Source organism: Barbus barbus (genome assembly GCF_936440315.1).
Source record: "Barbus barbus genome assembly, chromosome: 3".
Classification (NCBI taxonomy): domain Eukaryota; kingdom Metazoa; phylum Chordata; class Actinopteri; order Cypriniformes; family Cyprinidae; genus Barbus; species Barbus barbus.
Window position 1 is genome coordinate 42,834,091 of NC_136731.1, and position 9,985 is coordinate 42,844,075.

At 36.1% G+C, this 9,985-nt stretch overlaps 1 protein-coding gene across 1 annotated transcript; it reads right to left on the bottom strand.

Annotated features, from left to right (window-relative positions):
* Positions 1–1,164: 1,164 nt before the first annotated feature.
* LOC306852245 (ran GTPase-activating protein 1-like) lies at positions 1,165–9,553 on the bottom strand. Its single transcript, XM_079388956.1, has 16 exons — positions 9,471–9,553; positions 8,596–8,718; positions 8,390–8,517; positions 7,272–7,331; positions 6,963–7,142; positions 6,711–6,845; positions 5,795–5,953; positions 5,458–5,571; positions 5,250–5,349; positions 4,281–4,365; positions 3,969–4,110; positions 3,746–3,862; positions 3,151–3,256; positions 2,985–3,073; positions 1,402–1,523; positions 1,165–1,312 (listed from the first exon to the last, which is right to left on the bottom strand). Exons 2-16 carry the CDS (start codon positions 8,705–8,707, stop codon positions 1,231–1,233), a joined length of 1,731 nt encoding a protein of 576 aa, XP_079245082.1. The 5' UTR covers positions 8,708–8,718; positions 9,471–9,553; the 3' UTR covers positions 1,165–1,230.
* Positions 9,554–9,985: the final 432 nt, after the last annotated feature.

A 9,985-nucleotide genomic window follows, 5' to 3' on the forward strand; every position in this document is an offset into this window, starting at 1 on the left:
AGTTATGTCTGAAAATACTATAACCCATTACCTGCAGTTCAAGTGACGGATGAATAAAGAAAAAGAAATCCAAGACTGAGGTGTTGTTTTCATTGTAACTCAGATCTATGCAACTGCTTTCCTTCATTATTAATATGATTAATTCATGAATTTGAATATGTGTATATATATATATATATATAGTGGTGTGAAAAAGTGTTGGCCCCCTTCCTGATTTTTTTATTTGCCACACTTTAATGTTTCAGATCATCAAACAAATTTAAATATTAATCAAAGATAACACAAGTAAACACAACATGCAGTTTTTGAATGAAGTTTTTTATTATGAAGGGAAAACAAAATCCAAACCCACATGGCCCTGTGTGAAAAAGTGCTTGCCCCCTAAACCTAATAACTGGTTGGGCCACCCTTAGCAGCAACAACTGCAATCAAGCGTTTGCGATAACTTGCAATGAGTCTGTTACAGCGCTGTGGAGGAATTTTGGCCCACTCATCTTGGCAGAATTGTTGTAATTCAGCCACATTGGACAGTTTTCGAGCATGAACCGCCTTTTTAAGGTCATGCCACGGCATCTCAATAGGATTCAGCTCAGGACTTTGACTAGGCCACTCCAAAGTCTTCATTTTGTTTTTCTTCAGCCATTCAGAGGTGGATTTGCTGGTGTGTTTTGGATCATTGTCCTGCTGCAGAACCCAAGTTCGCTTCAGCTTGAGGTCACTAACAGATGGCCGGACATTGTCCTTCAGGATTTTTTGGTAGACAGCTGAATTCATGGTTCATTTATCACAGCAAGTCTTCCAGGTCCTGAAGCAGCAAAACAGCCCCAGACCATCACACGACCACCACCATATTTTACTGTTGGTATTTATGGCAAACACTTTTTCACACAGGGCCATGTGGGTTTGGATTTTGTTTTCCCTTCATTTAAAAACTGCATGTTGTGTTTACTTGTGTTATCTTTGATTAATATTTAAATTTGTTTGATGATCTGAAACATTAAAGTGTGACAAACATGCAAAAAAACAAAAAAATCAGGATGTATGTATGTGTGTGTATATATATATATATATATATATATACATAGCACTTTTCTATGTTAAAGATTGTTTTTATAAATCTGAAGGTTGGCTTAGATGTAATATAAACTAGGCAGGAAGTCAGGTGAGGTTTCAAGACATGTCATGACAGTTTAATATTAACAATCAGATACAAGTATGTTTCAGAATTGTTCAGCTCTCAGATGTGAGTTTCTGCAGGGTGAATTTCAGACGCTCTCGAGCACTGCTACACGGCTCCAGCAACTTATTCGGCCTGTATATAAAATAATCAAACCCATCACATAACACTGTTAATGACAAAAAACGTTCATTAAATGTAAACACTACTGTTTGTTGGGTTACCTGGCCATGAAAGCATTCAGCACAGTGATGTGTTCTCGAGGGAAATAACTCTGTTTCACTGCATGCTCCAAACACTGTAGATGTCCTGGGACGACCTTCACCGGCTTCAGCTTGTCTTCACTCTACAGCGAGAGAGAGGAACATCAAAACACACTTTCCATCTTCAGACCCAACAGTTCTAGCCATGGTGAGTGATGAAACCAATTGCATTTCTATTAGGACAGGGGTTTCTGAGGGTCTTAAAATGTGCTAATTTTCCCTGCCACAAGTGAAGCCCTAAAAAGGTCCTAATTGGAGCACTATAAAAATGAACATCTTTGTTAGTATTGGTCCAAACATTTGTACAAATATCTAAACATCCTTAAATCAAGAAATTTATTTTCAGAAACTAAAGAAAATGGAGTTAATGCAAAAAACAAGAACATCTGTTAATGGGGAATGAAAGCTTGTTTCGCTTTGAAGTTGATTTTTCTGAGCCCATTGAGATTATATATTATATTTATTATATTATAATTATATTTACCACCACACCAGCTTAACTAATATTTTATTCAATATATATTTATATATGCACACATATTTTTATATTTATCATTTCATCATATTTAAAAAAAAAAAATACTGTTCAGGTGAAGAGTTAATGGTGAAATCAGCAATGAGCATCACAGTATCACAGCACTTACAAAAGTCCATATTATGGCTATTAATTTTTTAATTTTAAACCTGCGTGTACCCGCCCACATGCAGGACTCTTCTTCACCCCTGTGGACAACATAATAGACAACTTTGGCCCCAGAGAGTGACTGTAAATTAAGTTTACATTGAATATGTTTGAAATTTCATTCTGCATCTTCTGAGATTTCATTGTAATCCTCCTCATAAAGTCACTGAATTTTCCATTAACTGTTCACCTGATTGCGTTGCCGTCTGTTTGGTTCAGGAGATATGACACAAAATACATAATTTGGTTATGGCGGAAAGTAAAAAGGTCGCCATGGCAACCACGAGGTGTTTTTGCGATGGCTCCATTTCTGAAAATGTTTAGGGCCACAAACTATACAAGTGTACCAAGTTTCATTCTTTTATGAAAAAGTGAACATTGTTTTAACATATCACCTGGACTATTATAGATTTTTATTTATAAAAATGAACATTAAGACTTTTTATACATGTTGTATATGCTATAATAGCATGCTTAAAGTTTTTCCCCCCCTCATATAGTTTAAATTATCTTCATGGGTCTACATTAAAATTTACACCTTTATATTTGAGAAAGAGGGTTGTTTGCAATATTTGACATAAAAAAAACAACAATTCAGTACAATTTCAAGCTGTTTCATGCACAGATTTTGTAGAATGGTTAGATAAACACACGCTTTAGTGAATGTGGCAATAATGTAATCCTGATTTCACAGCACCATAATCATGCCCACATTGGTACATAAAATGGCATTCATAACCTAATTTAGTTACATGATATTTCCAAGTGAAAAAAAACAAAAAAAAAAACAATATGTAAAATCTATTAGCAAACAGATTAGCTCAGCTTTCGCTCCCAGTCTGAATGCGCTAAACGTTTGTACCTTCAACAGTCCGAGCATCACCAGCAACGGTGACATAAAACTCAAGCCCTGGAAGGAGGGTGTGAGGAAGGCTTTACTCAGCACTGCATCTGAAACACACAGACACACGAGAATCAGTCAGACGTCTCAGATCGTCCAGCAGCCATCTGACGGATGTTCAGCTCACCGATGCTCTCCAGCACGGCTGATTTCACCTCGGCGTCGTCTTCCTTATACACAGACGAGATCTTCAGAAACACTTCCACTATCTTACTCACATCCGACACGTCCACCTGCGGAAAACACGCAGGCGCTCAGCACTGCGACTGTCGCAATTATTACACACGGCGCTGGGAGTAACTAGTTACATGCAACGGAATTAGGTCATTTAATTACAAAATAAATGTAATTGTAATCTGTTACAGTTACGGAGAAAAAATGTGTAATTAAATTACAGTTACTTCGAAAATGTTAACAATTACAAAGGGGGGTTTCATTTAATTTAGTTCAGTTTCTCAGAAAACAAGACTGTGTTTATTTTGCATATCAAGTAAATATATCTTGTTAAGATATTTGTATTGAAAAACAAGATACGGAGGAAGATATTCATATTTTTGCAGTGCATGCAACATTTAATCCCTCAGATTTGTGAATTTAAGACTTTCTGCTCGATTTAAGACCTTTTTCAGGCCTTAAACTGTAGAAGGGTGAGTTTTTGAGAGCCACAGAAACCCTGAAATTAATATAAAAGATTGTAAACGTCACAATCTGGAAAGACGGACCTGCTGCTGGATGAGGAAGCTTCTCTTTGTGCCGAGTCGCAGGAGTTTGTCTGGAGATGGAAAGCTCAGGAAAGACGAGACGTCTGGAGTACGAGGCGCTGAAGGCGGCGTTGAGAACTATGTAAACAGACACACATTTATTTTGTTCTCACTTATGTTTTCTGTTTTGTAATGTTGATTTGAATTGTGCCTCAAATGGGAAGAATTGACAGTTTGATCAAACCTGGTTTAATTCACTCTTTTCTTCCTCTCCTTCTCCCTCCTCTTCTTCTTCCTCCTCCTCTTCCTCCTCCACATCTTCATCATCATCATCATCCTCGTCGTCCTCCTCCTCTTCATCTTCCTCAGGTTCTCCCTCGTCATCACTGTGACATGAGAAGGAATTACGCTCCATTCATTCGGAATCATGTGAGAATCGAAAGCAGGTAAAGGATTAAAAATATCTCTTTTTTGCATTAAGATGAAGATCATTTTAAATGTGCTGAATGCTCATGAATGTCAAAATGTTGTTTTTTGTTCGGGGTGTGTTTGATACCTCAGAGAGCCCAGTTTGTCTGCCATGTTCATGTTCTCCATCACCTCTCGCAGATTTTCACAGCCTTCTTCACCTAAACTGTTACCTAAAGACAAACACAATCAAATATATGATGTGGATGTGTTTGTGAATGTTGCTGCAATGTGGATTTTTTTAATTACACAAGTTTATGTCAGTGACGTTGTTTTAGTATTATTTATATACTATTATATAGTTTTTATTAACCTTTGTTAATTTTTTATATATACTAATATTATATTAATTAATATTTTTGAAACTTTTATTTTCATTTGAATTTTTGTTCAAATTTTAGTCGTCTTTTTATATTACTTTTTGGATTTAATTTACTCATTATTTCAGTTGTAGTTTTAGTATTTATTTATTTACAATGAACAATTTATTTTATTTTTTAAATAGTTAGTAATTTTGCTGTTTTTGTGTAATTTTTATTAGTTTAATACACACATTTACATAGATTTTGCTAATCTTTATTTAAATGTATAGTTTAATTTAATTTTTTTTATTTACATTTCAGTTATTTTAGTACATATATTTAAACTAAAAATGTTTATTTCATTGGAATTTGTTTTAGATATATTTCAATGAACATTTATTTTATTTTAATTAAAAAAAGTGTTTTAGTTTTGTTAACTGTAATAAACCACAGTGATTTCTTTATCACTATTAGTGTATTTTAACATTTCAACAGTGTTATGTATTAGATGATTAATATCAATGGGTTAACTTTCCAAGCAAATAGACAAATACACAGCCTTGACATAACGTTTAATCTTAACTAAATCTTAAATGTCTTTTAAAGACTGTCATAGGTTTATAACCTGTTCATCACCATCTTTTTGAGAACCAAACTTGACTTGAATCATTAACTATTGCTGATTGTTCAGATGTTGGCAGATAAATCATGACAATGCTGTGATGTTTTTTTTCTGTTTTTATGTATGTTGGTACCATTCAGGTCAAGTTTTTCAAACTGATCTTTATGCTGTACGGATTGAGCCACTTCCAACGCAGCATCCTCTGTGATTTCCCCAAAAGACAGATTCAGCTCCTGGTGAGAGTGAGACGAGCATATTTACCGATTTAGCTTTTTTCATGTCACCAGTTAAAGCTCTTTTTCCAAGACTACATAGCATAAATATTGATCACCTATCAGTACCTTGAGTATCGGCAGTCCTTCTCTCAGGGCCTCTGCTATGGCACTGGCTCCTTCAGACCGAACAAGACAGTCGCCAAAATTTATCACCTGCACATTGCGCAGGTGTTTCAAAGCCTAACAAACAGAGAAACACATTTGAAATGAAGGCTATTTTGCTTCCTTAACGTTTCTTCTTTCATACTAGTGAAAAGAAAACATCCAAAATAAATAGTTTAAATGTTTACTCATTTTTAACAGATACATTTTTGTATTTCGCTGTTTATGTCATGCAGCTCTTCAATAATAAAAATAATAATATATTTTGCAGCTAAATTGCAGTATCTGTTTTCCAGTGTACCTGTGCCATGGCGATCGCCCCTCTCTTGGTGAAAGTGTTGTCGTTGAGGTTCAGGACTCGCAGTTGTGGGTTGTGCTGCATTGCTGTGGCTAAAGCTGTGACTCCTGGGTGATTGATGCCATTCTGGGGCATGTGTACTTCCTCCAGACTGCCAATCAACTGAGAAGATAAACCAACGCCAATAGATCAATGGAGAAGATAAAGCAGTGGACCAATGGACCAACACCAGTGCACCAATGGAGAAAATAAAGCAATGAACCAATGGAGAAGATAAAGCAATGGACCAATAGACCAACACCAGTGCACCAATGGTGAAGATACAACCATGGACCAGTGGAGAAAATAAAGCAATGCACCAATGGACCAACTCCAGTGCCCCATGGGTGATGGTCCATTGACCCATTGCTTAATTTTCTCCATTGGCGCACTGGTCTTGGTCCATTGCTTTATCTACTCCATTAATCCATTGCTTAATTTTCTCCACTGGTGCACTGGTGTTGGTCTATTGCTTTATCTACTCCATTGGAGAAAATAAAGCAATGGGCCAATGGACCCCTTGAGGAGATAAAGCAATGAGCCACTGGACCAATACCTGTGGATCAATGGAGAAAATAAAGCAATGGACCAATGGACTTTAAAGCAATGAGTAACGGAGAAGACAATATAATGGACCAAAGCCAGTGGAACAATGGAGAAGATAAAACAACACCATTGAACAAATGGAGAAAATATGGCAATGAACTAACACCAAAGGATTAATCAGCTGAGGGAAACCGAACAACATCTGCAATGGACCAAATGACAAAGGTCAGCAATCAGGTAGATTTTAAAGCACCAAATGACTGAAAATCAAGAAAATGATCAATATTATTCTGGAAGATTGTAGCTCAGGGTCATTTCTCGTATGGTTCAGCACCTGAAAGGCCTGCGCCAGCGCTGTGGCTCCATCGTTCTCCAGTCTGTTCCTGCCTGCGATGAACACCTTCAGCTGCAAGGGGGCACCGAGCGCACTCGACTGCTTATGACACACCGTCAGAGCTGCCGCCAGGATCTAAAGAAGCAGGTAACACCAAATTTCCAGAGAAATAAATTGGAAATATAATAGAGCACAACAGTGACACCCACTTTTTAAGGACATGAAGACATCAGTATCATAAACCCCGCCCACCTTTCCTCCTCCGATGCCCATTCCACAGTTATTCAGACGCAGTTCCTGCAGCGTGTGGCAGGCGGTGCTCTTCAGCAGCTTCTCAATGCCTTTCACGCCATCGGGTCCGAAAGCGTTATCGCTCAGATCCAGAACCTTGAGCCGAGCTCCAGCCATGATTAACGCGTCACCCAGAGAAACCTAGAGAGGCGATGTTTACAAGCATTAAACGGTCTGTTATAGTCACAACTAGTAACTATGAGCCCACTGGGTTTGTAAAAGTCTTTGCTCTAAAAGATGTTGAATTAAATCATTAAGTGCCCCTCTTACCAGCGCTGGAGGAATCTCAGCTCGCAGGCGGCCGGTAAACATGTCGCTCCAGTGGCAGCACTAACATGAGAGGAAAAACAATAGAGTTTTAATTTGTTTCTAAATTTTACATCACCGTATGGCGACGTGTTTCACTAACATTATTATCAGCACAATATTATCATCTAAATGTGGTTTCTTGCTCTTGGCAGCCAATAATTCAATGCTCAAAACACACTATACTGATTTCCTAAGCAGATATGGTGATGGAAAATATATAATGGAAGGAAATATTATAATGTTAAGACTGTGCAATTAGGTTTTTTTGATAACATTAGTTAACATGAACTAACAATGAAAAAAATCTTATACAGTGTTTATTAGTAAATGTTAATCTCAACATTTACTACATCGATTTTTAAGATCAAAAGTTGTGTCTTTTAACATTAGTTAATGCACTGTGTGTGAACCACATGAATATTTTGATCAACTAACAAAGATACTTAAATACTAATTATTAGTTATACACTGTTATATATAATATACTGCTACATTAAATAAACATACTGCTCACTATTAATCTGTTAACAAATAAGACCTTGTTAAAGCATTACCAATATATTTAAACTTTAAATTATTATTATTATTATTATTATTAAATCTATATTCAAATTACTTTGCAAATCCAAAAATCCTTGGGCAAACGTATAAAAACGTAATAATTTCTCATTTTATTTCCCATCTCATAATTTATATCCATCATGTCGAATTTGTGTTCATCACAAATTTAGTTTTATCTCGCTGCAAATCTTGGTCATATTTGTTCATGTTTTTTTTTTTAATGATGTTGCATAACCTGACATCAGTCTTAATTACATCAAATGACAGATAAATTTGTGGGAAAAACACTGTAGCGTTTGTGTGGACAATGTCTTTGGCATCAGCAACAGAATACATGTAATTTATCGTCTCACGCCTATTAAAATTTGATAAGCTGGTCATTTCGATGCATGACTGGGTGCATTAAATTACTTGATTTAGCATTGTTTTTTTCTGCTGCCTTTAAGCTCAGTTGAGACCTCCTGTTTTAGGCTGTGTTTAGGGTTTGGGAATAAGTCCAGATGATCTGGCACGTGCACCTGCAGGTCGCTCTTCTTCTCCAGGGCTTTAGCGATGGTCTGCGCTGCCTCCACGCCGATGGTGTTTCCCTCCAGTCTGAGCGCACACAGACCGTCAAACTCCTCGATCGCCTTCACCATCTTCTCCACTGCATTACAAAAACACAGCATTACCTCTGATACTCTTTCATAAAACATGCAACATTAGGAGCTCATCGTCAGCTCACCAGACTGAGCGTTGTCCAGTTTAAGGCCTTGTCCTTTATAACTGAGCTCGCTCTCATCGACTTGAGTTTTGGCCAATGAGTCGGCGAGATTTGCCACATCATCTGATGCCATCTTGACAGCAACTGAAGAAAATAAATAAACACACAAGAGTTTAACTTGATTGCATCTCTTCTGCTAAAGAGACAAAGAAAGCTCATGTGAATTATAAAGATAACATTACAATTAAACCCTCTTCATTATTTACTATTAATGTTTTTACTAAAATTATTACATTTCATGTTATATTTAATCGCATCAAAGATAAAAGTTTTTGTTTACATAATATATGTCTGTGTGCTGTGTGTATTTATTATGTATTATATAAATACACACACATGCATGCATACATTTCAGAAAAATATGATGTTTATATATTTCTTTATAATGAAAATTATATGAATATAACCATACAAATGTAAATATTTTCAAAATATATACTGTATGTGTGTGTTTTTATATAAACATAACAAATATACACAGAACACACACATATATTAAGCAAACAAAAACTTCTTTTGAACGTGATTAATCGTTTGACAGCAGTTAAATTTATTTTATTAATATTAATTTAACTTGATACATATTTAACACTGATAAATTCAACCCATGTAAACTTACTTTGCATGTTAACCCGTTAAATATTCTTAACCGCTGTTGTTCACCCCTAAAGTGATATGTGTATGTTTACATAAATGTATGTCTCTATATGAACATGTGTTGTCACTGACGCAGGATCAGCACGTAAAACACGTTTTAAGAGACGCAGCCTAGTTACAGCCACTAGACACTCGTTCCCGGAACACACTTCGCATATAAATATCCAGTTTGTACTTACAGCTGGTGTTTAATGTGATTTTCTGGGTGCAGATGTAGTTCTGTTGCACCCAGTTTCTTCCTCCCGCTCGTTCTAATGACGTAAGTAGCGTAGACGCGCAAGGGTTCATGGGATTTGTAGTTCGTACATTATTTTGTTTAGCGTGTTGTTGTTTTGTTTTTTCTTTTTTTTCTTTTTGGGGCTTTTACTGTTAGTGTTAATCAAAATTACCACATATAAATAATATACTATTTCTATACATAATCACACTATTTATGGAGTTGCTGTTTTTTTATTGTTTTGAAATTATTTGATCATTGACCAAATTCATCATATATATTGATTTTGTTGGCAAATGTAATTATTAGTAATTTGAAAGAGAGAGGCGGGAGTGTAACATCCATGTTTCTCACAGTGACTGAATTCTTGTAAAGATACTGAAATGCTTGGAGGGAATTCAAGGCCACTGTAATCTGACTCAAACCCTTCCCCAAACACAAGGACACATAAAATACCAGCAAACTAACTGAGGTTTA

Coding starts and splice junctions, on each gene's coding strand:
- LOC306852245 (XM_079388956.1), bottom strand. CDS start 8,707: ATGGCATCAGATGATGTGGCAAATCTCGCCGACTCATTGGCCAAAACT. Junction 5,954..6,710: donor CGCTGGCGCAGGCCTTTCAG/GTGCTGAACCAT, acceptor TTATCTTCTCAG/TTGATTGGCAGTCTGGAGGA. Junction 3,863..3,968: donor AAAAGAGTGAATTAAACCAG/GTTTGATCAAAC, acceptor CTGTTTACATAG/TTCTCAACGCCGCCTTCAGC.